At 42.6% G+C, this 27,933-nt stretch overlaps 1 protein-coding gene across 1 annotated transcript in view; it reads left to right on the top strand.

Annotated features, from left to right (window-relative positions):
- The window catches only part of LOC134585284 (complement factor H-like), a gene marked incomplete at its 3' end in the record, with an annotated part of 134,487 nt that extends 109,101 nt beyond the window's left edge, over window positions 1–25,386 (top strand). Inside the window, exons 7-8 of the mRNA XM_063440701.1 lie at window positions 13,521–13,685; window positions 25,222–25,386. Coding sequence (XP_063296771.1) covers window positions 13,521–13,685; window positions 25,222–25,386 — 330 coding nt within the window. The remainder of the gene's footprint in view (window positions 1–13,520; window positions 13,686–25,221) is intronic.
- Window positions 25,387–27,933: the final 2,547 nt, after the last annotated feature.

The raw sequence follows: 27,933 nt of genomic DNA, 5'->3' as shown, positions 1-27,933 counted from the left end.
AACACAATTTTACTACACTATTTAGCAGAGATTGACGGCAAAATGACTACTTTAAAAGTGTCAGAATATCCTTTGGTAAATAGCCTGTGATGTATGCTTTATATAAATATATACTTTTGTGCGTCAATTTTGCTTTCTGTGATGGCTAAATAATAATAAAAAAAGCAGCTGCTGATGTCTCTCCAAACCACGATTCAACTTCAGCAAATCCACCATGAACTAACTCAAGGAACCACACCAATCTCATACCGATCTCACGTTACTCTTCCTTTAAATCCTCATTCCACACTGCCCTCTGGAATGCACGCTCTGTTTGCAATGTTACCAAATCCACTGCTGTACACAACCTTTTCAACTCTCATTCCTTAGACTTACTAGACTTAACCCGAAACATGGCACTCCCCCTCTGACACCGCTACTCCTGCATCTTTATACTTTGGTGGTCTTCAACTTACCCACAACTCAAGACACTCTGAAAGTAAATGTGATGGTATAGGGTTTCTGCTCTTGCCTCACTGCTCCTTTAAACGTCTACCCACTCCACCTTCCGTCTCTTTCTCCTCATTTGAAATTAATTTGATTTGCCTTTTCAAACCCATCTCTGCTAACATTGCTGTTATTTATCGCCTCCCTGGTACCTCTCTCCTCTTCCTTAACTACTTTGCTGCCTTGCTTCCCTACTTCCTCTCCTCTAATATTCCATCCCTAATTCTAGAGGACTTTAACATTTAAACTAACCCACCCTTGACCTCAGTAGCCTCAAAACTACTTTCATTTACTTCCTCCCTTGGACTATCACAGTGGGCTTATTCTCCCACCCATGTAGCAGGCAACACCCTCGATCTTATTTTATCTTATGCATGTACAGTTTCTAAAATCTGCAACACTCAATTTCCACTTTTGGATTACCACTTCTTATCATTTGCTCTCGAGTTCTATTAACCTACAGCAGCTGTCAGGTGATATTAATTCCCAACTCTTATCCATCCCTACCTTCTCCTGTTTCTCACTGGCTATTTCCTCATATAACGCTATTCTCACCTTTGCCCTGGACGCTGCAGCCTCGCTACAAACGTGCACCTTATGGAGGACACGGCCCCCAACCGTGGCACACTAAAACATGCTAACTGCAGTGATGCTCCCATTCTGCTGAACGCTGCTGGCGGAAGTCTCGCACACAGTCAGACTTTCTCCATTATAAATTCATCTTGCGTTCATACAGTGCAGCGCTTGCCTTTGCCAAACAGTCATACTTTTTCTCTCATTAGTTCATGCCTCCGCAATCCCAGGTGTCTCTTTGATATATATAACTCTCTTCTTTACTCTGCTGTGGCCACTCTCCAAACTAGCCTTACAGCCGATGGCTTTGAATGCTACTTTACCAACAAGATTGAACAGCTAAATAATTCTCCCCACCTTGCCCCTCTCTTTCTCAACCACACATAGATCATTCCTTTCCTACCCTTCAGACATTCTCCCAGGCTACTAAACAAGAAATGTCTGTGCTTCTCCTTTCCTCTCGCCCCACCACTTGCCCGCTTGATCCTGTCCTGATCTCTCTCCCCTTGTCTTGTGCCTTCACATCTTCAACTGCTCTCTCTCTTCTGGCATTGTAATGCTGCCCTTAAACATGCTACTGTAGTACCAATCCTAAAAAAAAAAAAAAACATCTCTTGACCTGTCCTCCCCTTCTAACTATTGTCCTGTATCCCTGCTCCTTTTTTCCTCAAAGCTTTTGGAAAGACTTGTCTTTACCTATCTGGTTTGCTTCCTCAATTCCAGCTCTCTCCTTGACTCTCCTCAGTCTAGCTTCTCCTCCTCCACTCTACTGAGACTGCTCTTATTAAAGTTACTAATGACCTAATCACAGCTAAATCCAAAGGCCACTACTCCATATTAATTATTCTTGACCTCTCTGCTGCCTCTGACAATGTTGACCATGATAGTCTTCTTCAAATTCTTCAATCACTCAGTCTTTGACACTGTACTCTCGTGGTTTTCTTCCTATCTCTCCCAATGCTCATTCATTGTTTTTAGTTCTAATGATACCTCCTCCCTTTGTCCTGTCTCGGTGGGAGTCCCCCAAGGGTCTGTTCTTGGTCTCCTTCTATTTTCTCTTTCTAAAGCCTCTCTTGGCAAACTTATTACCTCATTTGGATTCCACTACCACCTGTACGCCAATGACACAAAGATATATCTCTCCTCCCCAGACCTCTTCCTTGCCCTCCTGCAACGTGTCACTGCTTGCCTTTCTTCTATCTCTGATTGGATGTCCTCCCACATTCTGAAACTCAATCTTTCTAAAACTGAGCTTCTTGTCTTTCCTCCTTCAAATATTGATCTTCCTCTTTCGTCTCTCCCTTCAAGTTAGTGGCACCCACATCAGCCCATTCTTGCAAGCATGCTGTCTTGGTTTTATATTTGATTCGGGCCACATCTTTCAGCATCACATCCAGTCTGTTACCAAATCCTGTCGATTCCACCTTAAAAACATTGCCCGCATCCGCCCCTTTCTTACACAAGATGCTACTAAGGAGCTTGTCCATGCTCTAATAATCTCTCCCATGGATTATTGTAATCCTCTCCTAATCTTCCCAGAAGCTGTACTGCCCCGCTACAGTCTGTAATGAATGCTACCACCAGACTGATTTTCCTTTCCAGTCACTTCTCTCACACCTCACCCCTCTGTCAGTCCTTACATTGGCTTCCTGTATTCTATAGGAGTCAATTCAAAGTACTAATCCATACCTATAAAGCACTGAACAATTCTAGCCTATCTTATCTCTTTACTGATCATTAGGTATGCCCCTTCTCAGTCTCTCTGCTGTGTCCTTCTCTTGTCCGCTATGCGCAGCCGTACGGCCAACTTGTGCCTGCAGGACATCTCGCGGGTGGCTCCTTTCCTTTGGAATAGCCTGACTACCACCATCAGACTCTCCCCTAGTCTTCAATTGTTTAAGAAGTGCCTAAAACCCTATCTCTTGAGGAAAGATTATGGCCTCCCAGAGTCACAAACCTGTTCCTTGCTCTCTCCTAAAGGGCAGCACGCTACTCTCTCCTTCAGCTCTTCTTTACTCCCACCTTGTTTGATTGCCATCTCCTGTCCTATTGTGTTTTTATACCCCACTTCCTCTAGAATGTAAGCTTGTTTGACTAGGGTCCTCTTCAACCTATTGTTCCTGTATAATATTGTAAAACACTACGGAATATGTTGGCGCTATATAAATGGCAATAATAAATAAATATGTGCGTTTACTAGCTAACAGGTTACCTATTGTCATACCCAGCATTATAGCCAATGATCAATCAGGGTTTGCTAGACAAAGACAGGGTTCCGACAATACTTGCAAGCTCATGAATGTCCTTTCCCACATGGAGCGCGGTAATGTTGGGGCCCTTTTCCTTATTTCTAGACACTGAAAAGGCCTTCGACAGGCTTAACTAGACGTTTATGACAAAAGTTTTATGTCCATTTGGTCTTTTCCCTTCTTTAGCGAATGGGGTTATGACTTTATATAACTTCCTTACTGCACGTGTCACCACAGCAAGGTTCATGTCCTGCTCTTTTAACGTAGCCAACGTAACGTAGACTCGTCAGGGATGCCCATTATCACTGCTACTATTCATTTTGGAGTTAATGCCATTGGCACAGCATAATGACGTAACATATAAGACAAGGGCTGCTAAACTGGTATGGCCAGGCTTCTACAAACTAAACCAAGATAACATGCAAGCATTACCCATAGGTCTTTTCAAGCATTTGGTGGAGATACTTTATATAAAATACCAGTTTGATTAGAGAACCACATATATAAAATGCCTGTGCATAAAACTCTACCCAATTGATTTATAAACCTAATCACAAACATACAGTGTGAACTTGCAAAACACAAATAGAGGACTGGACACCTCTTTTACTGTGGGCTGGAATCCAAATAAAGGTGCATCCCTAAAATTAGGTATGTGCATGGGGAAAATTTTCGGCTCGGTCCGGCATTCCGAAATTTGGGACTTCGGCAATTCGGAACTTCGGGAGTTATAGGAGTTATCTACCAAAAGACTGAAATTTTTGGGGGGAGGGGGTAACTAGGGGTTTGGAGACCCCTAGTCACTTGGGGGGGGTTACATTTTTATTTAGGGCCCCCACACGCTGCTCAGTGGTGGGGGCCAATAGTTCCCCCCTCTTATTCTAATTTAGGGTCCCCACCAACCGCTCATGAGTGGGGGCCGGGGGGAGGACAATAGGTCCCCCCCATTATTTTACTTTAGAGCCCCTACCCTCCGCTCAGGGGTGGGGGCCAGGGGGGAGGACAATAGGTCCCCCCCTTTTTTTACTTTAGGGTCCCCACCTGCCATTCAGGGATGGGAGCCGGTGGGGGGGCGGCAATAGGTTCCCCCTTCAGGTCAGAAGCCCCGACTCGTGCGGCACGGGTGGGGGCTCGGGAGGGTGGAAACTTTTTTTTTTTTTACAGGCTGCTCACTGTTTACTAGACATGCCCCTACTCGAGGTATAGCATTTACTAATACTAAGTAATATTAGCACATGCTTACAGCTGAATCCTGGCTATTAGAGTTGAGCAAACCCGGACTGTAAAGTTCAGGTTCGTACCGAACATTACGTTTTTTGGACCCTGGACCCGAACACAGACATATCACTGTATGTTCGGGTTGGATTTCGGTGTTCGGCGATTTAATGGCACGTGTTGAAAGACTGCAGGGCAGCCAATCAACAAGCGTTTGACTTGTGTGCCCTTAGAAGCCATCATAGCCATGCCTACAAATGGGAGAGGATTCTGCCACTGTGAGGGACAGCTTAGGAAATAATTCTGCAAACAAGTACATTGGTGGGGTGGGGTGCACTTCATATCTGAGAGTCAAATAGAAGCTTCAAATACCGCGGTTACATCGGAGTTATAAAAAGTTAATTTTTTTTGGTGCTAAAGAGTACATTAGTGGGGTGCACTTCATATCTGAGAGTTAAATTGGAGCGTCAAATACTGCTGTCACATTGCAGTTTTAAAACTTAAAATTTTTCGGGTGCTAAACTGCTAAAATAGTATTTTAGTGGGGTGCACTTCATATCTGAGAGTCAAATAGAAGCGTCTAATAGTGTGCTTACAGCGCAGTTGTAAAAATTCAAATCTTCTGGGTGCTAATCTGCTAAATAGTACATTTTGGGGCCTGCTCTTCATATCTGAGAGTCAAATAGAAGCGTCAAATGGTGCTCTTACTGCGCAGTTGTAAACCTTGTAATTGTTTTGCTGCTAATCTGCTGCTTACATTGGAGTTTTAAAAAGTAATTTTTTTTGGGGGGGGGGGGGGCCTGACCGCCAGTCGGATCAGACGTGTTTCTACATCTGAGCTCAAATATCGGAGCTAACTGCAGGCCACAAGCAGACACCGACCTGAAAATATGACTACAGCACTGCTCAGGCGATGGGGATTCCGGTGATACCCGACAAGACCCCCAGCGGCACCAAAGTAACCCAGTAGAGGCCTGAGGCCTACAAGCTTGAGCCTGGGTGAGACGGCCGCTCGCCCGGTTCTCCGACCGGCGCTCTGCCACCCCCACCCCTGGACCGGGGGGGTTATCCCGGTCCCCACAGGCTACCACCACTGCATGCCGCAACACTGCCACTCCGGTCCAGCCGAGCATTGCGGTCCGGACGGCGTGCCCCAAGATGGCCGACCGCCACCTAACCAACGCACAATATGGCAGGGACACCGAGCAGCACACAAGCGACCTGACGCTCTCACAAGGCTGGATGCAGTGTTTGCGCCCTTCTGGAGGAAACTGACGGAGAGGCAAGCGGAGTCACAAGCCCTGAAAGAGCACCCACCGAGAACACACTTCAACCACGAGGTACTGCTCACAGGGGAAAGTGAACGTGAAAATGGCGTCGCCGACAGCGACACCCCCAGCCAACATGTGGGCCTGAGCGACTACGACCTCGGCGAACAGCCCTCACACGGAGAACCAGGCTGCCAACACGCAAACTTGCCTCCAAGAAGCAGCTCTAAACGAGAATCAAGGTCAGGGTCATGAGGGACTCCCGGGACAGCCACCTGAAGCAGCAAGCCCACGCGCAAGCCTGGTGTCCCACATTCTCCCATATTAAGGCAAACCCGAGAAATGAACTTTATCCACAAGCGAACAGCGAAAACCGCAGGGGAATCGGCTGATTGACCGGAGCTCTCACCAGATGGGCTGTTTTGATCTCCCACTGTCCACAGGTACCTCCTGGCACAGGACTCTTTCCACACGGAACTCTGGACTTAACATGATAACATCACAGTTACTAGATATTAAAGCGAATTGTTGTTTTCAGGCTGTGATCCTCTGAAAGCAGGGAGAGCTCAGATTTGCATGATTTAGTTGTTATATGTTTATTGTTCGGTCTTAGCTTGCCATAGTTGATTTTGTTTCAGTTAGCTAAGAGATATACGCAAATAACAGAAACTTCTCTTAGGATAGACTGATCAGCATACACAACAACTTAGAATGTCTGAATGTATACTGGTTAAACATGGATATAAAATGTATTACTCTGCCTGTACTAACCTGTTGAAACTAATAGCATATAGTACCGACTCTGTACTTCTAACTCCAAATGCAGCACCAATAACGAGTTCTACATAAGCTAATGTTGCCTATTTAACGTACCTACCCTGCTCTATCAACGCTGGACTAGCTAGACCACTAGGATTGTTACACATAGAACCCACCCAATATGTACCTTAATGGCTGACATACACATTCTGGCACGCAAGTCGCAAAAAAAGTAGCGATGAGCTGGAGGTCGAGCCCGCTAAGTACCAGCCATAACCAGTAGCCGGGGGTAACGCAGGTCCAAGGCATAGGGTACCCAGACGGGCCTCCCTCAAGTTTAATACGGTGCAATCTATTACATAGTCAGAAACCTGCAGAATATTGTTAAAACCTTGTTGTGAAAGCTAATTCAAGTGAACGTATTCACATTATCTCACTGTACCATTATAAAGAAAAAAAAAAGTAAATTTTTTTTGGTGCTAAATAGAATATTTGGGGTGTTCACTTCATATCTGAGAGTCAAATCGAAGCGACTAATAGTGTGCTTACAGCGCAGTCAGGGCCGGCGTTACCATAAGGCGGCCCAGGCGGCCGACTTAGGGCGCACTGGCCCTGTGGGTGCAAAATCAGGCTGACCAGAAGGAGGGAAGCGCACTGTGCTCCCCTCCAGCCGACGACCTATTGTAGCATGGCCGAGCGCTACCAGGGTCGCAGGGGGTCCGGCCGCCCCTGCGACCTGGTATGTACCCACTGGGAAGCGCACTGTGCTCCCCTCCAGCCGACGACCTATTTTAGCATGGCCGAGCGCTACCAGGGTCGCAGGGGGTCCGGCCGCCCCTGCGACCTGGTATGTACCCACTGGGCCAGCCTCTTCCCCTGGGGGGCCCAGGAGCCGGCTACCTCAGGGCCCCCCGAGGCTGGCCCTGGTATCACCGGGCGCACGAGGGAGCACTCTCCCATGTGTTCTTCCTATTCTGCTCCCTCGTGCGCCGCATACTGATACCGGAGCCGGAAAATGACGTAATCTTCCGGCGCCAGCATCCTCACGCGGTGCGCGAGGGAGCTGAAGAGAGAGAGCACACATGGGAGAGTGCTCCCTCGCGCGCGCCAGCCTGCCTGCCCGCCTACCTGCCCGCCTACCTGCCCACCTACCTGCCTGCCTACCTGCCCAGGAGCCCAGCAGCACCACTGGACCCCAGGGAATCCCTTCAGCAAAAGATAAGGAGGCTGGGGGATTAAATTAAAAAAACATGTGTTAGTGTGAGTGTCAGTGTGTGTGTGTCTGCTAGTGAGTGTCAGTGAGTGTGTCTGCTAGTGAGTGTCAGTGTGTGTGTGTGTCTGCTAGTGAGTGTCAGTGAGTGTCTGCTAGTGTCAATGTGTGTGTCTGCTAGTGAGTGTCAGTGTGTGTGTCTGCTAGTGAGTGTCAGTGTGTGTGTGTGTCTGCTAGTGAGTGTCAGTGAGTGTCTGCTAGTGTCAATTGGTGTGTCTGCTAGTGAGTGTCAGTGTGTGTGTCTGCTAGTGAGTGTCAGTGTGTGTGTGTGTGTGTGTGTCTGCTAGTGAGTGTCAGTGAGTGTCTGCTAGTGTCAATGTGTGTGTCTGCTAGTGTCAGTGTGTGTGTCTGCTAGTGAGTCGGTGTGTGTGTCTGCTAGTGAGTCAGTGAGTGTGTCTGCTAGTGAGTCAGTGAGTGTGTCTGCTAGTGAGTGTCAGTGAGTGTGTTACTGTGTGTCTCTGACTGAGTGTGTTTGTGTGTGTATTAGTGAGTCTGTTTGATGTCTGTTAGTGAGTGTGTGTTTGTCAGTGAGAGTGTATGTTTTGTGAGTGTGTATGTATGTCTGTCGCTGAGTGTGTCTGTCAGTAAATGTGTGTGTCTGTTAGCTGGTGTGTATGCATCTGTTCGTGAGCGTGTGTGTGTGTCTTCTGCACTTACCTTTCTCCAGCGCCAGACTCCCTTGGCGCTGGGGATCCCTTCGCCTCTCAGCTCTGAATGCTCTTGCCGCGCACGCATTCAAACCGCCCATAGGAAAGCATTACTCAATGCTTTCCTATGGATGTTCAGTGTCTTAGAATAGCGGAAGCTCCTCTAGCGGCTGTCAGTGAGACAGCCACTAGAGGCTGGATTAACCCTCGGTGAAACATAGCAGTTTCTCTGAAACTGCTATGTTTTCAGCTGCAGGGTTAAAACTAGAGGGACCTGACACCCAGACCACTTCATTGAGCTGATGTGATCTGGGTGTCTGTAGTGGTCCTTTAAGTGTGTGTGCATCTGCATGCACTGGCGTACATACCGCGGTCGCAGGGGTCACAGCCCTGCAACCCCTGCGACTAGGTGCCCGCCGCCATGTGTTGCGGCCCCGGCCCGAGCAGAGTAAGCGTGAGGGGGGAAGAGGGGGGGCGGGCCCACGGATCAATTTTCGCACCGGGGACCCATGGGTCATGTGTACGCTACTGCACCTACCCTGGTGTCTGCCACAGGCTGAATGGAGGGGCGGGGATATGAATGACATCATATCCCTGCTCCCTGTGTACCACACAGCGCGGCTGGGCTGCAGGACAGGACCCCAAGGAGCTGGACAGCATGCACCCAGGGGACAAGATTGAACTGATGTAAGTATGTAATTGTGTATGTATGTATGTATGTATGTCTCTATATGCCTGTATGTCTTTGTATGTATGTTTCGGTATGTCTGTATGTGTCTGTATGTACAAATGTATGTGTCTGTATGCTTGTATGTCTTTGTATGTATGTTTCTGTATGCCTGCATGTCTCTGTATGTACAAATGTATGTGTCTGTATGCCTGTATGTCTTTGTACATATGTGTCTGTATGTCTCTGTATACCTGTATATATGTACGTGTCTGTATGACGGTATGTCTCTGTATGCGTGTATGTCTTTGTATGCCTGGATGTCTCTGTATGTATGTTTCTGTATGTCTATGTATGTATGTATGTGTCTGTATGACGGTATGCCTCTGTATGTATGTCTTTTATATGCCTGCATGTCTCTGTATGCATGTATGTCTCTGCCTGTGTGTCTGTATGTGTCTGTGTCTGTATGTCTCTGTATGATTATTTCTGTGTTTGTATGACCCTTATTTTAAATGAGGGTGGGGGGCAACAAAATGCATCTTCGCCTGTGTAACTAAAAATCCTAGCACCGGTCTTGAGCGCAGTGGTAAACATTCTAATTGTTTTGCTGCTAATCTGCTAAATAGTACATTTTGGCCTGCGGTGCACTTCATATCTAAGAGTCAAATAGAAGCGTCTAATAGTGTGCTTACAGTGCAGTGGTAAACATCCTCTTTCTATGGGTCACTTAGTATAAACTATGTACACAATAGCAGAGGCTTGTGAAGGCCTTTTATCCATGCATCAGGACTGTAAGAAATGCACCGCAGGCCGCCAATGTTTCTTTTTTTTATATGTCCCAATATTTTGTGGGCTACCCCAATAAAAAAAAAAAAAAAAAAAAAGTGTGAAGGCCTTTTCTCCATGCATCAGGAGTTGAGCTCAGTTTGAACTATGAAAGAGAATACCCTCTCTCAAATGGATAATTCTGGTGATCCTCCTGACAGCCACGCTTTAGATTTTAATTTATGTTCTTCCAAAGCTAAAATCAAAGATTCCATCTAGTGCTATTTTATGGCTCAGCTGTATTTTTCATTTTTGTTATTTTAAGTGATTTCCCTATCCACATTTGTTTGCAGGGCACTTGTCCTACTCTTACCCCCAGATTACTTGCTTTTGCAGCTCTCTAGCCCTTTCCAGGAGTTTTTTAGAGGCATTTTTGCAGCCAAAAGTTCGGGTCCCTATTGACTTCAATGGAGTTCGGGGTCAAGTTTTTTCAAAGTTCGGCCGAACCTGCCGGACACGAACATCCTGGTGTCCGCTCAACTCTACTGGCTATGTTTGTATACTTTTTATTTAAACTTGTATACAGTGTAACATTCTACATTCTTCCACTGGGTAAGTATATTAGTACTTAGGCAATACTGTGCTTCGGAACTTCGACACTTCGGAAATTTGGCAATTTCGACACTTCAAAAATACGGCAATTTCAACACTTCGGCAATTCAGCTATACGGACATTCGGAAGTATCCAAATTTCGGAATTGCCCGAAATTCGTCCGAATTCACATTCGCAACGAAACGAATTGCACGTCTACCTAAAATATTATACCTGTTCCAGCTACTGCTGGTCAAACTACCCCTATCATTTAGCAAGACAATCCACAGGTTATTCGCTAGATTTATATGGGAGGGCAAAAAGCCAGCCCAACAGACAGAGGAGGTATGGCCCTGCCTGACATTATGGCATACTACAGGGCAGCCATGCTACAAACAATTATGTCACTATGTCATAGCTTCTGAATCCAAAGGATTTTTTTTTTCTAGTTTATTGCACAATTGGAAGCGCTTCAGATTGGGTTTTTTGCCTTCGTTTGAATCAACTGCAAAAATCAAATGTGAGAATGGCTGAGATTGATGGACACATGTCTCTTTTCAGCTATGTAACTATCTAGCCAAGAGAAACCCTGCTTTAAGAAGAGATGGGTAGAGCAATATGGAGATCAATTTCCTGAACCGACATGGCTAGATACTATAAATGTGCTCAGAGGGCAGACTAAGCATTACACATTAGTGGATGCCCACAAAGCAATTGTTGTACAGGTGGTACTACACCCGTAGCTATCTTTACAAGATAAATAGCTTCCTTCCCCCATATGTTGAAGGTGTGGTTATTCAGGGCATGATGTTGCCCATATGGTGGGCTTGCCCAGACACATGGACACTATAGAAAGAGGTAGAAAACATGTGCAGGAAACTAGATATAATCTTTTGAGTCGACTGGCTACTTCCTGTTAATGTTGCCAGAGTCTCTAATTAGACAAGCGAAAATGTTGGCATATCATATTATATTTCTGGCTAGACAACTTATTGCCCTTCAGCGGAAACAGACAGGACACAAAACAAATCAGCTTTAATAGATAAAATACATACCTATAATATGAACAAGTGAGCCTAGATACTGCACAAGAAAGAGGCAGATTTGATGATGTATGGAAAAAATGGTCAGACTTGCAGCACCAACACTAGTCCATAAAGAGGGGGAAGGAGACAGTCTAGAAGATAGGATGAGGAAACATGATTGAAAAAGTGGAGAACATATAGAGTATCAGGGTAAAACAATGAAGATAGTGCCTTAGTTTATTCAAGTTATCATGGTCTTCTATTTATGTTTTTGCTTTTTTGCACGTAATCTTCATCATGATACCATACAGCTGTACAAATTCACCAAATATACAGATGCGTGTGTGCTCATCAAATATTATCTGATGTGCTACAAAATGTTTTGAATACCTAATGTATTGTATAATGGTACATCTTCCTTTGAATTTTTTTTTCCTTTTGTTCCTTTATGTATGGAGTAAAATTACAAGAAATAATACTTGGGGGGGGGAGGGGGGAACAAACACATACTTTGCACATACATCATTTCCCATTATACAGCGGTGCACAATGATTAGGAAAATGTATACATTTTTATTGAGGTTTTTTTTTTTTAAAGCTTTTTATTAATGCAGTTTAGCTGTGCAATCAACTTTACTAATAACAAAGTTAAAAACTACTAAACCTAGACAACATTATTGTCTCCATATACGTACCTATACTTTTAGCATAGGCGTTTCTGCATCTATGATATTTCTACATGGGTCTATTTTCTTAAAGCACAATAATGAATATAAAAGCTAATATGAACTTCATTGCAGTACAGCTTTCTTAAATATTTGAGTTGTAAAGATGAAATCTTTATGAAATGCTCATAAAGGCATTCATTGAAATTCCAAGGCAGTCAACATATATCATAAGCTAAAATATTGATTACTTTCTCTTATGGTAAAACGTAAGAAAAGGTGATGATGCTGCTCTCAAGTTCTGTCAGTTCCCACAGTAGTCACTAACACCTGGAGTAATAAAGCATTGTCTGGCTCATCAGGAGACCACAAGTATGGAGATTTCCATACACATCAGTGTTGTACTCTCATGCATGCATGACAAGTGCCAGAGCATGAGGTGCCAGGAGCTGAAGATCGATGATGGCAAACAGGGCCGCCATCAGAAATTTTGGGGCCCCTGACACAGCACAAGGTCTGGGCTCCCCCCTCCCTCCCGGGCCTGCCCACGCCCTACCTAGTCCGCTGACAATGATGCAGGACTGAATGTGGTGTGTATAGTGGAAGTGAATTAGAATGTGTGTAATGGATGTAGTGTTTGTGTGTAACCAGGCAGCACACTGCTTCTCCTCTTTTCTTCTCTTCTCCTCTCTTCTAATAACTCTCGCGAGACCCGCGGAGCATTGCCATGGTAACCAGATCTCGCAAGAGTTATTAGAAGAGAGGAGAAGAGAAAAGGAGAAGCAGTGTGCTGCCTGGGCCCCCTCTGCGGTAACAGGGAGCTGGGGACCCGCGGCTGCACACATTGATAGCGATATTCGCTGTGTGCAGAGAAAGAAAGTGGGGCCCGGGGCCCCTGATGGCGGCCCTGTCAACCATCATGGTTGTCACCCCCTGATGGCGGCCCTGATGGCAAAGGGCAGCATAAGGTAGATATAACTCACCTCTGCTGCACAATATGCAAAGACCCTTAAACGTTACCATGTTTCAAGTCTTAATTTGTTCATTCATAGCTCATTTCCTAGAGAAAGACCTTTACAGGCCAAACTAGCTTTTGATTTTATCTGGTACTGAATATATTTGTAACTTTTCAGGGTTGTAGATAACATGGGTAAATCAGTTACCCATAATAAAATGTAGTTTGCATATTGGTTACAAATCATACAAAATAAATATACATATATTGTAAAAAGATAACCTTATCTCATAAAGGAAAGGTAATATATAATGAATGGTGCAATCTCAAACACCAAGATATAGAACACTAACAGAGTATTGTTTTGTTTTCTTATGTTAGACGCCAAATGTGTGGTAAAAGGTAATAATCTGATATCTCAGAGAAGAGACTATAAGATTGGTGAAGTCGCGCAGATTTCATGCCCACCTGACTACACATTGAAAGGATCAGAACTCATCCAGTGCTATAACTACGGATGGGGACCAGAGCTGCCGAAATGTGAAGGTAAATATACATGACAGTGTAAAAATGTAGTTGCCTGATAATATGGAGAGCAGCTTTTAAAAAAAGTTAAATAACAGTGTACTAATGGCCTGTGCATGTACAAATCATTGTACATTGTTAAATGCTCCGAACAATGCTCTATTGAACTTTCAGATTAGTTATATTATTGTCTATCAGTATCAAGGGAAAATGCACCTATCAGTGTGCTGCAAAATATTTCCAAAATATACATAATACTTATATTAAATATTTTGCAGAGCACTTTCTGATTTGTCCATATACCCACCCTTTTGGTTCATTATTTATTTATTTTTTTCCTTAACATTGGTATTGACAAAAAAGTCTAAGCCAAATCCCCCACCATCTTTGCAACAACCGTCTTCAATTGAACACTGCAACTTTAAGGTACAGATTGAAATTCAGAAGCTGCTGCACCAGATTTCGTTCACCTTTATTACAAGATTATTACTTTAGGTAACAATGGTAGCATTATTATAGTATAGTTTAACCCCTTTAGTGACCACGGACGTACAGGGCACGTCAGACAAAAAAACGGTCCTTAACGACCGCTGACAGACCCTGTACGTCCACTGCAAATATGAGCCCAGTTCTAAGAGTATTGCAGCGATACCTTGATGTTGATGCATCCTGCATTACCCACTGTGACTGCAGTGCCCCCAAGTGATCACTCCCCCAGGGCGATCACTAACGTGTTTCCCCACGTGGAGCCCGTCAGTGTAGTGCAGAGCATCGGAAGCCATAAGGCAGACTTCCGATGCTCTGTCTGTATGCTGAGTGCCTCGAGGGGTCAAGTCACTCAGTGAAGATTAAAAAAAAAAAAAAAATTAATTTAAGTATTAACCGCCACCCCCCAATATTAACCCGCTCTCATTCACTTACCTCATCGCCACCGTTCCCCCGCCAGCGATCGGTCTTCTCCGTCTGCGGGGACGGTCTGATAGCCCAGACAGTCCCCACTCTGCAAATTAGGACTCCCAGGTGCCATGTGACCATAGGTGTCCATAGTGCTGTCAACAGGGGGACTACCCCCTGCTGGTGAAAAAAGTAAAATGAAAGTTAAGAAGTTTTACAATGAAAAATGTTGATAAAATATATATATATATATATATATATATATATATATACACACACACACACACACTCGTGTGTAATTTTACTCTAAGTGTATTTTTATATTACTATATGCATATATTAATAGAAAAATAAACTTAGTATGACATTATATATGATATATATATATATATATATATATCTTATATATAATGTCATAATAAGTGTATTCTCCTATTAATATATGCATATAGTAATATAAAAATATACTTAGAATAAAATTACACGTGATAAATGTAAATGTAAATGGAGTTCGGGGTCAAGTTTTTTCAAAGTCCGGCCGAACCTGCCGGACACGAACATCCTGGTGTCCGCTCAACTCTACTGGCTATGTTTGTATACTTTTTATTTAAACTTGTATACAGTGTAACATTCTACATTCTTCCACTGGGTAAGTATATTAGTACTTAGGCAATACTGTGCTTCGGAACTTCGACACTTCGGAAATTTGGCAATTTCGACACTTCAAAAATACGGCAATTTCAACACTTCGGCAATTCAGCTATACGGACATTCGGAAGTATCCAAATTTCGGAATTGCCCGAAATTCGTCCGAATTCACATTCGCAACGAAACGAATTGCACGTCTACCTAAAATATTATACCTGTTCCAGCTACTGCTGGTCAAACTACCCCTATCATTTAGCAAGACAATCCACAGGTTATTCGCTAGATTTATATGGGAGGGCAAAAAGCCAGCCCAACAGACAGAGGAGGTATGGCCCTGCCTGACATTATGGCATACTACAGGGCAGCCATGCTACAAACAATTATGTCACTATGTCATAGCTTCTGAATCCAAAGGATTTTTTTTTTCTAGTTTATTGCACAATTGGAAGCGCTTCAGATTGGGTTTTTTGCCTTCGTTTGAATCAACTGCAAAAATCAAATGTGAGAATGGCTGAGATTGATGGACACATGTCTCTTTTCAGCTATGTAACTATCTAGCCAAGAGAAACCCTGCTTTAAGAAGAGATGGGTAGAGCAATATGGAGATCAATTTCCTGAACCGACATGGCTAGATACTATAAATGTGCTCAGAGGGCAGACTAAGCATTACACATTAGTGGATGCCCACAAAGCAATTGTTGTACAGGTGGTACTACACCCGTAGCTATCTTTACAAGATAAATAGCTTCCTTCCCCCATATGTTGAAGGTGTGGTTATTCAGGGCATGATGTTGCCCATATGGTGGGCTTGCCCAGACACATGGACACTATAGAAAGAGGTAGAAAACATGTGCAGGAAACTAGATATAATCTTTTGAGTCGACTGGCTACTTCCTGTTAATGTTACCAGAGTCTCTAATTAGACAAGCGAAAATGTTGGCATATCATATTATATTTCTGGCTAGACAACTTATTGCCCTTCAGCGGAAACAGACAGGACACAAAACAAATCAGCTTTAATAGATAAAATACATACCTATAATATGAACAAGTGAGCCTAGATACTGCACAAGAAAGAGGCAGATTTGATGATGTATGGAAAAAATGGTCAGACTTGCAGCACCAACACTAGTCCATAAAGAGGGGGAAGGAGACAGTCTAGAAGATAGGATGAGGAAACATGATTGAAAAAGTGGAGAACATATAGAGTATCAGGGTAAAACAATGAAGATAGTGCCTTAGTTTATTCAAGTTATCATGGTCTTCTATTTATGTTTTTGCTTTTTTGCACGTAATCTTCATCATGATGATGTAGATTAATTTAGAAATAAACAAATATGTTTAAATGTCTATCTGTTCCTGTCCAAATCTGAGATGATTAAATTGCGTATACGCAGAAGTAAGCTCACACTGACACATGGAGTTCAGGTTAAAAGCACTTCAGAAAATTTAATGCAATCTGGTTGGAAAACAGTTGTGCAGATCTTTTTAAAAGCAAAATGACATCATCATTGAATATCAGATAATAACAAATAAACATCATTAATTGGATTAAACATTATGTGACTAACTTCGTGTCCACCCACCAAGAGGTGGTATTATTTTGGACACGGGTGGGGACAAGGGGGTCTTGAGCGTCATTTTACACGGTCAGTGATATCAGGCCTCATGTCCAGGTGCAAGGTCTCTTATGAATAGAACATTTCATTACTACTGTGTTCTCGTGGCCTTCAAACTATACTATCTTACAAGTTTAGGGAGTAGTCAGCAACTCCTGTGTCTTTGCAGGAAATACAGTCTTTGTCTACTATACTAATTGGGTTGGGAAATTCAGTCACGTAAGGTAGTTTTAAAATGAACAAGTTAAGTCATGAGGACAAAATGGAGGATTTGAAGAAGTCAGGTTAGGAGGACAAAATGGAGGATTGTCACAATATAAGGTTAAAATGGAGTTAGTACAATAATTCAATACAAGTACAATAAAGATTTTTAATAATCCCACATCAGTCCCCCCTATGAAATGTTAAATTCTAAGAGATAAAAACTTTATTAAGTTAGTATCAGGAAGACGTGTTAACCCAAGGCACAGAAATGACTGGAGTAACGGTTCTCAAAGTCTTCTTAGTTCTTCAGAGGGACATCATAAATAGACAAGCTTACATTATCATATGGACTTGTGTTATCTGGAATATAGGCACAAGTAGTCATGGTGACAGGTAAACGTTGTTGGTTGCAATAGATATAATAAATGCAAATCAAAATATTATTATTATTATTAGCAGTGACGGTTGGGAAAATGGACTCAAACTTTTCTTTTACTGCAAAATCATCTGGTACCCCCCTTGGCACACCTATGGCATCAATATATATATATATATATATATATATATATATATATATATATCAAACTTTCCCTTTAGAGGGGTGCTCCTTTTTATGTTCTGAAGCATGAATGTGGTGTGTCAAGAGTACCTTGTCATGTATTATGTGTATTGACATAATAACCTTGGCTAGGGTGTAGTATTAAACCTGTCCCACGCTACATCAGCGTAGGTGGACTCGGATCATTTAGTCAATATTAATATCACCACAAACTCAGGATGGGCAAATAATCCTGAGGAAGCTTGGCGTTTGGATCTCTTTAGCTTCACGAGGTCTCCTTTTGGGGTCCTCGGCTTTCCATCGATGGCAGGTGGTCAGGCATTATTATGGCCATCAAACACCTACTTGCTGGTATCTTTTTATTTAACAAGTCATTTTTTTTCTTTAGAGTCAAAAGTGTGTCAAAATCAACAAATGTCACTTCTCATGTTGCAGAGAGAGTCTTGAATCTGGAACAATGAATCCACTGAGTGATCTCTGCAACTTTCACAATGCACTACTGGGTATATGGTCTTGGATGTCACATTGATGACCGGCTAGGCTTCTGGCCATCCTGACAAAATGTCTATTATAACTAGTGCATATTTGAGCCAGTAGCTCTTTGTCACCTGGATTCTTGAAAGGGATATTGAGAGTTAGCTAGGTGCTTAGGAGTGTTTAGAGATCAAAAGAGTTCATGAGGGTCTTGGATAGGTATAAAGTTCCATGGGCTCACTGCCCAGTACATGTTTTTGGGTAAACAGAGCTTGAGAGCGTTGGAGTACAGCCCGTCTTCAAGGGTTGCCCCTTTCTGTTTTTCCAGCTTTGTATTTCTTCAGGGTCAGTAGCTGCTTGTCATTCTTTCAGAAGCTTGAGATCTGTAGGTAGGATTTACATGGTGAGTATAGAAGTTTCTTTAGCGGACACCATTCTGTCCACTTCCCTTGGTGCACTTGTGGCTTGGTTGGCAGATTTTAGTCAGCTGAGTGGTGCTTCTTATCTTCCAGATTGATCCAAAATAATGTGCTGCACCCAGGGCATGTCTTGAGTCAGTGTAGATATTGGCATGTCTTCCTTCAGGCATTTTGTATGCCACTGAGAAGGCTGTCAATTCAGCGTCTTGAGCAGATGTGAGTGAGGAAAGTGAAGGTGCTTGACGTACCTGATCTTCTGTAGCAACAGCAAATCCAGTATGGTACCTTTCCTCTTTATCCGCAAACAGAGTGGAGTCAGGATCTGGTAAAGCTACTTTGTCTTTCTATTCACAGTTCTCTTGCTGACCCCCCTCTGTAGAGATTTGTAAATTGAATGTTCATGTTTTGTTCCAATGAGTCAAGTTCCTTTCATGAGATTTCTGGGGACTTAGTGAAGAAAAAACATGAGGGACAGCCACCTCCCTTACTTCCATGGGAATCTGGGTCAGGGCCGCACTATTTCCTTGAGAGTGCCCAAAACAGTTCTTTCAGTGTGGTATTCCCCCCTGGGAAGTGGCGGAAGAGTGGCCAGAGCAACTTTTCTTCAAAATATAATGTTGTCAGGTAGAGGCAGAGTTGTCTATGAGTGGAGGAAATTGGTAAGGAATAAGAAGGGAGGAAGCATATAAAGGATATAGATATGGTGGTGGGGAGATGGAAGAATGAGTAGTGGATAGAGTGAGAGGGAAGAAGGTGGAGTAGGAGGAGGAGAAGGCGGAGTAGAGGGAGGAGTAGGAGGAGGAGAAGGAGGAATAGAGGAGAAGTAGGAGGAGAGAGGAGAAGGTGGAGTAGAAGGAGAAAGTGGAGTAGAGGGAGGAGTAAGAGCAGGAAGAAGGAGTAGGAGGAGGAGAAGGTGGAGTAGATGAAGGAGTAGGAGGAGAAAGTGGAGTAGAGGGAGGAGTAGGAGGAGAAAGTGGAGTAGAGGGAGGAGTAGGAAGAGGAGGGAGGAGTAAGAGCAGGAAGAAGGAGTAGGAGGAGGAGAAGGTGGAGTAGAGGAAGGAGTAGGAGGAGAAAGTGGAGTAGAGGGAGGAGTAGGAAGAGGAGGGAGGAGTAAGAGCAGGAAGAAGGAGTAGGAGGAGGAGAAGGTGGAGTAGAGGAAGGAGTAGGAGGAGAAAGTGGAGTAGAGGGAGGAGTAGGAAGAGGAGGGAGGAGTAAGAGCAGGAAGAAGGAGTAGGAGGAGGAGGAGAAGGTGGAGTAGAGGAAGGAGTAGGAGGAGAAGGTGGAGTAGAGGGAGGAGTAGGAAGAGGAGGGAGGAGTAAGAGCAGGAAGAAGGAGTAGGAGGAGGAGAAGGTGGAGTAGAGGAAGGAGTAGGAGGAGAAAGTGGAGTAGAGGGAGGAGTAGGAAGAGGAGGGAGGAGTAAGAGCAGGAAGAAGGAGTAGGAGGAGGAGAAGGTGGAGTAGAGGGAGGGGCAGTAGGGGAAAGTGGGGGACTGTAGATGAAGGGGAGGGATCGGTGGGAGGAATAAGCGGGGGTGGGCAGGTAAGGGAGCAGACATGTGATGTAGCAATGGAGGAGACATCAGAAATTAAGACTAGGTAGAAATGCAATGGAGGCTGCAAATAGCCCATGTACAACAACTATTAACTGGCCCTAAGCTTTCCCTAGAGAAAAATAATAAAAGGCTAACATGCTCATCTTGTCTCCACAAGCCTCGAACGTTTCACTCCCATGGGTGGCCCATGATGGCTTGCCCACCACTTCTCCACACGGGGCCTTGTGCCCGCGGAGACAGACGCTATCCCTGACTCTCGTTCTTAATTTAATAATTTATATCTAACATCTCAAAATGTAATTCCTACTTATATCACAAATATACATTATCACAATTTTATGTCTCGTAAATGGGATAAAATTTATTCTACTCTTTACTGATAATGTATTTTTAAAACATACAAAATAGACAAATAACATTGCCTTCTGGAAAATAAATGGAAAAGATAATGGAGAGTTTGTTAAGCTTATAAATGGCTATACATTAATTCACATTTCTTGTGCTCCAGTTTCTGGCTGTTATTGACAATGTACAATGTAATAGAGCAGCAGGGAATGCTAGCAGAATGCTTGGTTGCATTGGGAGAGGTATTAGCAGTAGGAAGAGGGAAATGCTCATGCCATTGTACAGAACACTGGTGGGACCTTGGAGTACTGGAGACCATATCTTCAGAAGGATATGGATACCTTAGAGAGAGTTCAAAGAAGGGCTATTAAACTGGTTCATGGATTGCAGGATAAAATTCACCAGGAAAGGTTAAAGGATCTTAACAGGTATAGCTAGGTGAAAGGACGAGACAGGGGAAATATGATAAAAGCATTTTAAATACATAAAGGGAAAACAACACAGTAAAAGTGGAGACTATATTTAAAAGAAGGAAAACTACCATAACAAGAGGACATAGTCTCAAAAATAGAGGGACCAAGGTTTAAAAATAATATCAGGAAATATTACATTACTGAGAGGGTAGTGGATGCATGGAATAGCCTTCCAACTGGAGTGGTAGAGGTTAACTCAGTAGAAGTGTTTTAAGCATGCGTGGGATAGGCACTTGCTGCTAGTAACAGATCTAGAATTAATATACTATAATGCCCAAAGTCTCAATTCCTATGCATATGCAATAATAAAATATCTGGGCTTACAACAAAAATTATGTTAGTCAGTCTTTAAACTTGGCTTATTCATTTGTTCAAGAAATCTTGGTTTATTAGAACTTTCTTTTAGTAAATGTTCTTTAAGATAACCCTTCTTTCAGCATGTTATCAATCTTTGTACACAAAGCTAAAACACACTTGTTACTTATACGTGAAACGATAGACATATATATTCTATCTACATATTAACCATTACTTGTCACAGACACTTTCCTGATATAGGGAAACTAATAGTAGGATGATTTTAGCAATTGTAACTTTTTTGTTCATAATATATGGGAATTAAGGAAGACAGCATGTCTTTAAGATAGGATGAGCATGACACAATACACGGGAGGATATGACCTCACTGATATGGTAAGGGCAGAGTGAGGGCAGGAGGAGGCGTGGGTACTAAGGACAACCCTCTTTTGTTCTAGGGGCCATTTTCTTTTAGGGCATTTCAGCTGACAAATGAAAGCATTATACATTTAACAGCCCGTGAAGCTTTGAAATAACATGGTGCAAAAAAAAAAAAAAAACTCACGGGATGCAAACAATATACCTACAGCCATTAATCACTTTTCCTCTTCACAATCTAGCTTAACAACTTTGCATATTCCCTCTATCCACATTGCATAGTGATGCAACAAATCACACTTGCCTTTACATTTTTAACTCGTCCAAATAATTCTCTATTCCTGCATCAGATTCACTTTCCTAACCTTCGTAATAAACACTGAGCTACATCCCCCACATTGCTAAGTTCTGGATAACTCTACGGAACGCAAATCTGAATCGCACTGAGTCGCAACCACGCCCCCCCCCCCCTCCTCCTCCCTCCCCTGTCTCACAGAAGGCAAAAAGGGAGGGGGAGAAACAAGAGGGACTGCAAGCATGACATTTTAACCATGTCAGTGCTGGAAAGACAGTTACGTTACAATTATTGCAAAAGCAAAGAGAAACAAAAACACAACATTTAGACAATACACCTAGGGTACCCATACTTATAGCAATAATTGAAATAATCCCTGATCCAGTCAGGTCAATCACAATATAGTAATACTCTCAGTGGAACTCAATACAAAACCCCCACCCTCTACCAGGGTAACGGCTAACACAAAATACAAAAACAATTATTATAATATACATATATTCTTAACCCTTTGTGATCTAGTTCCTCCTCAGCCCAACCTTCCTGCTGAATAGCATTGCTACTCTGTACCAGTAAGCTTGCTTTCTTCTCTGTCAGTAATCTACCACATTAAGGCACAGCAATTTTACACACTTTAGCAATCTCTATCTTCAACTAGATCACACGCGCTAGTCAGCCCTTATTGGGCTTTTCTAACCCTGTTCCATTCCCCTCCTATACAGGCGTCCCAGATATAGGGGAAAAAGGTTTTAAACAGTGTCTACAATGGTGGACTGACACTCGAGAGGGGTGGGTCCCCCCCAAGTGCGTCTTCCCAAAACGTAGACTAGTCACTAATTGGAGCGAGGTGAGAAGTGTGTGACCAATCACTTCTCTCACAATAGAAATAGGAGAGGATAGAATAATAATATAGGAAGTATAGAAAAGGGAAAAGGCAAGGAAAAATCCTTAGAGACAGACACAGGAGTTTAAATAACTCCTAATTACACAAACAAAACAACAGTACAATTGAAATACAGTGCATGCATCACAGTTCAAATGAAATCAACAATAATCCCTTTCCTTTACTCGTGTGCTTACTCCAAAGTCACCTCCCTCAACCCCGTAGTGTCTCCGCTCGGAGAACGACTTTCATAAGTCTCACTACCAGCGGCCACGGAAAACAACTGACACCGGTCCGAATTCCGTCAGCCTCCCTCTACACAGCAGTCCACAAGAATGTGGCCACCTCTATCCTCACTCCCGTAGTGCCCCTATAAAACCCACTTATAAGTCTCACTACCACGTGATGCGGAAAACAAGCAATGCCTACTTGAATCCCCCCAGGAAACAGAGTCCCCTGCCACAAGACTAAGTCCCCTACCACAAATAAACAGAAAACTGGAATTCCACCAGCCCCAGCGCTCAGGGTTGTGGTTACCAAAAGAAAACTGGAATCCCCCCAGCCGAAGCTGAGGTTTACCAAAACTGGAATCCCCCCAGCCGAAGCTGAGGTTTACCAAAACTGGAATCCCCCCAGCCTCAGCACTCGGGGCAGTGGTTACCAAACTTGGAATTCCACTAGCCCCAGTACTCGAAACTGTGGGTTACCACGTGCACAATGAGGCTAGCTGGGCTCTCAAAGTGTCACAAGAAGGATCACAGGAAATTATGAGTCTACACAAAATCCACAGTTCCAACAATCCTCAATGATACCATACAGCTGTACAAATTCACCAAATATACAGATGCGTGTGTGCTCATCAAATATTATCTGATGTGCTACAAAATGTTTTGAATACCTAATGTATTGTATAATGGTACATCTTCCTTTGAATTTTTTTTCCTTTTGTTCCTTTATGTATGGAGTAAAATTACAAGAAATAATACTTGGGGGGGGGGGGGGGGGGAGGGGGGAACAAACACATACTTTGCACATACATCATTTCCCATTATACAGCGGTGCACAATGATTAGGAAAATGTATACATTTTTATTGAGGTTTTTTTTTTTTTTAAAGCTTTTTATTAATGCAGTTTAGCTGTGCAATCAACTTTACTAATAACAAAGTTAAAAACTACTAAACCTAGACAACATTATTTTCTCCATATACCTATACTTTTAGCATAGGCGTTTCTGCATCTATGATATTTCTACATGGGTCTATTTTCTTAAAGCACAATAATGAATATAAAAGCTAATATGAACTTCATTGCAGTACAGCTTTCTTAAATATTTGAGTTGTAAAGATGAAATCTTTATGAAATGCTCATAAAGGCATTCATTGAAATTCCAAGGCAGTCAACATATATCATAAGCTAAAATATTGATTACTTTCTCTTATGGTAAAACGTAAGAAAAGGTGATGATGCTGCTCTCAAGTTCTGTCAGTTCCCACAGTAGTCACTAACACCTGGAGTAATAAAGCATTGTCTGGCTCATCAGGAGACCACAAGTATGGAGATTTCCATACACATCAGTGTTGTACTCTCATGCATGCATGACAAGTGCCAGAGCATGAGGTGCCAGGAGCTGAAGATCGATGATGGCAAACAGGGCCGCCATCAGAAATTTTGGGGCCCCTGACACAGCACAAGGTCTGGGCTCCCCCCTCCCTCCCGGGCCTGCCCACGCCCTACCTAGTCCGCTGACAATGATGCAGGACTGAATGTGGTGTGTATAGTGGAAGTGAATTAGAATGTGTGTAATGGATGTAGTGTTTGTGTGTAACCAGGCAGCACACTGCTTCTCCTCTTTTCTTCTCTTCTCCTCTCTTCTAATAACTCTCGCGAGACCCGCGGAGCATTGCCATGGTAACCAGATCTCGCAAGAGTTATTAGAAGAGAGGAGAAGAGAAAAGGAGAAGCAGTGTGCTGCCTGGGCCCCCTCTGCGGTAACAGGGAGCTGGGGACCCGCGGCTGCACACATTGATAGCGATATTCGCTATGTGTGCAGAGAAAGAAAGTGGGGCCCGGGGCCCCTGATGGCGGCCCTGTCAACCATCATGGTTGTCACCCCCTGATGGCGGCCCTGATGGCAAAGGGCAGCATAAGGTAGATATAACTCACCTCTGCTGCACAATATGCAAAGACCCTTAAACGTTACCATGTTTCAAGTCTTAATTTGTTCATTCATAGCTCATTTCCTAGAGAAAGACCTTTACAGGCCAAACTAGCTTTTGATTTTATCTGATACTGAATATATTTGTAACTTTTCAGGGTTGTAGATAACATGGGTAAATCAGTTACCCATAATAAAATGTAGTTTGCATATTGGTTACAAATCATACAAAATAAATATACATATATTGTAAAAAGATAACCTTATCTCATAAAGGAAAGGTAATATATAATGAATGGTGCAATCTCAAACACCAAGATATAGAACACTAACAGAGTATTGTTTTGTTTTCTTATGTTAGAAGCCAAATGTGTGGTAAAAGGTAATAATCTGATATCTCAGAGAAGAGACTATAAGATTGGTGAAGTCGCGCAGATTTCATGCCCACCTGACTACACATTGAAAGGATCAGAACTCATCCAGTGCTATAACTACGGATGGGGACCAGAGCTGCCGAAATGTGAAGGTAAATATACATGACAGTGTAAAAATGTAGTTGCCTGATAATATGGAGAGCAGCTTTTAAAAAAAGTTAAATAACAGTGTACTAATGGCCTGTGCATGTACAAATCATTGTACATTGTTAAATGCTCCGAACAATGCTCTATTGAACTTTCAGATTAGTTATATTATTGTCTATCAGTATCAAGGGAAAATGCACCTATCAGTGTGCTGCAAAATATTTCCAAAATATACATAATACTTATATTAAATATTTTGCAGAGCACTTTCTGATTTGTCCATATACCCACCCTTTTGGTTCATTATTTTTTTTTTTTTTTTTTTCCTTAACATTGGTATTGACAAAAAAGTCTAAGCCAAATCCCCCACCATCTTTGCAACAACCGTCTTCAATTGAACACTGCAACTTTAAGGTACAGATTGAAATTCAGAAGCTGCTGCACCAGATTTCGTTCACCTTTATTACAAGATTATTACTTTAGGTAACAATGGTAGCAATATTATAGTATAGTTTAACCCCTTTAGTGACCACGGACGTACAGGGCACGTCAGACAAAAAAACGGTCCTTAACGACCGCTGACAGACCCTGTACGTCCACTGCAAATATGAGCCCAGTTCTAAGAGTATTGCAGCAATACCTTGATGTTGATGCATCCTGCATTACCCACTGTGACTGCAGTGCCCCCAAGTGATCACTCCCCCAGGGCGATCACTAACGTGTTTCCCCACGTGGAGCCCGTCAGTGTAGTGCAGAGCATCGGAAGCCATCAGGCAGACTTCCGATGCTCTGTCTGTATGCTGAGTGCCTCGAGGGGTCAAGTCACTCAGTGAAGATAAAAAAAAAAAATAATAATTTAAGTATTAACCGCCACCCCCCAATATTAACCCGCTCTCATTCACTTACCTCATCGCCACCGTTCCCCCGCCAGCGATCGGTCTTCTCCGTCTGCGGGGACGGTCTGATAGCCCAGACAGTCCCCACTCTGCAAATTAGGACTCCCAGGTGCCATGTGACCATAGGTGTCCATAGTGCTGTCAACAGAGGGACTACCCCCTGCTGGTAAAAAAAAGTAAAATGAAAGTTAAGAAGTTTTACAATGAAAAATGTTGATAAAATATATATATATATATATATATATATATATATATATATATATACACACACACACTCGTGTGTAATTTTACTCTAAGTGTATTTTTATATTACTATATGCATATATTAATAGAAAAATACACTTAGTATGACATTATATATGATATATATATATATATATATATATCTTATATATAATGTCATAATAAGTGTATTCTCCTATTAATATTTGCATATAGTAATATAAAAATATACTTAGAATAAAATTACACGTGATAAATGTAACAATAATAAAAAACTATATGTAATTTTATTACAACTATATTTTGATATTAATATGTGTATATCAAAATACACTGAGAATGAAATTATATGTATATGTGTATATATATATACCGTAAATACAATTATACGAAATATACATATGTCCATATACATACTTACATAAATAATTTCATATACACGTAGACTTAGAAACATAGAAACATAGAAACATAGAATGTGACGGCAGATAAGAACCATTCGGCCCATCTAGTCTGCCCAGTTTTCTAAATACTTTCATTAGTCCCTGGCCTTATCTTATAGTTAGGATAGCCTTATGCCTATCCCACGCATGCTTAAACTCCTTTACTGTGTTAACCTCTACCACTTCAGCTGGAAGGCTATTCCATGCATCCACTACCCTCTCAGTAAAGTAATACTTCCTGATATTATTTTTAAACCTTTGTCCCTCTAATTTAAGACTATGTCCTCTTGTTGTGGTAGTTTTTCTTCTTTTAAATATAGTCTCCTCCTTTACTGTGTTGATTCCCTTTATGTATTTAAATGTTTCTATCATATCCCCCCTGTCTCGTCTTTCCTCCATGCTATACATGTTAAGATCCTTTAACCTTTCCTGGTAAGTTTTATCCTGCAATCCATGAACCAGTTTAGTAGCCCTTCTTTGAACTCTCTCTAAGGTATCAATATCCTTCTGAAGATAGGGTCTCCAGTACTGTGTACAGTACTCCAAGTGAGGTCTCACCAGTGTTCTGTACAATGGCATGAGCACTTCCCTCTTTCTACTGCTAATACCTCTCCCTATACAACCAAGCATTCTGCTAGCATTTCCTGCTGCTCTATTACATTGTCTGCCTACCTTTAAGTCATCAGAAATAATCACCCCTAAATCCCGTTCCTCAGATGTTGAGGTTAGGACTCTATCAAATATTCTGTACTCTGCCCTTGGGTTTTTACGTCCAAGATGCATTATCTTGCACTTATCCACATTAAATGTCAGTTGCCACAACTCTGACCATTTTTCTAGTCTACCTAAATCATTTTCCATTTGGCTTATCCCTCCTGGAACATCAACCCTGTTACATATCTTAGTATCATCCGCAAAAAGACACACCTTACCATCAAGACCTTCTGCAATATCACTAATAAAAATATTAAAGAGAATGGGTCCAAGTACA

The sequence above is a fragment of the Pelobates fuscus genome, unplaced genomic scaffold (assembly GCF_036172605.1).
Source record: "Pelobates fuscus isolate aPelFus1 unplaced genomic scaffold, aPelFus1.pri scaffold_48, whole genome shotgun sequence".
Taxonomy (NCBI): domain Eukaryota; kingdom Metazoa; phylum Chordata; class Amphibia; order Anura; family Pelobatidae; genus Pelobates; species Pelobates fuscus.
Note: the sequence above shows the minus strand (reverse complement) of the source record. Positions and strands in the feature narration are given on the sequence as shown.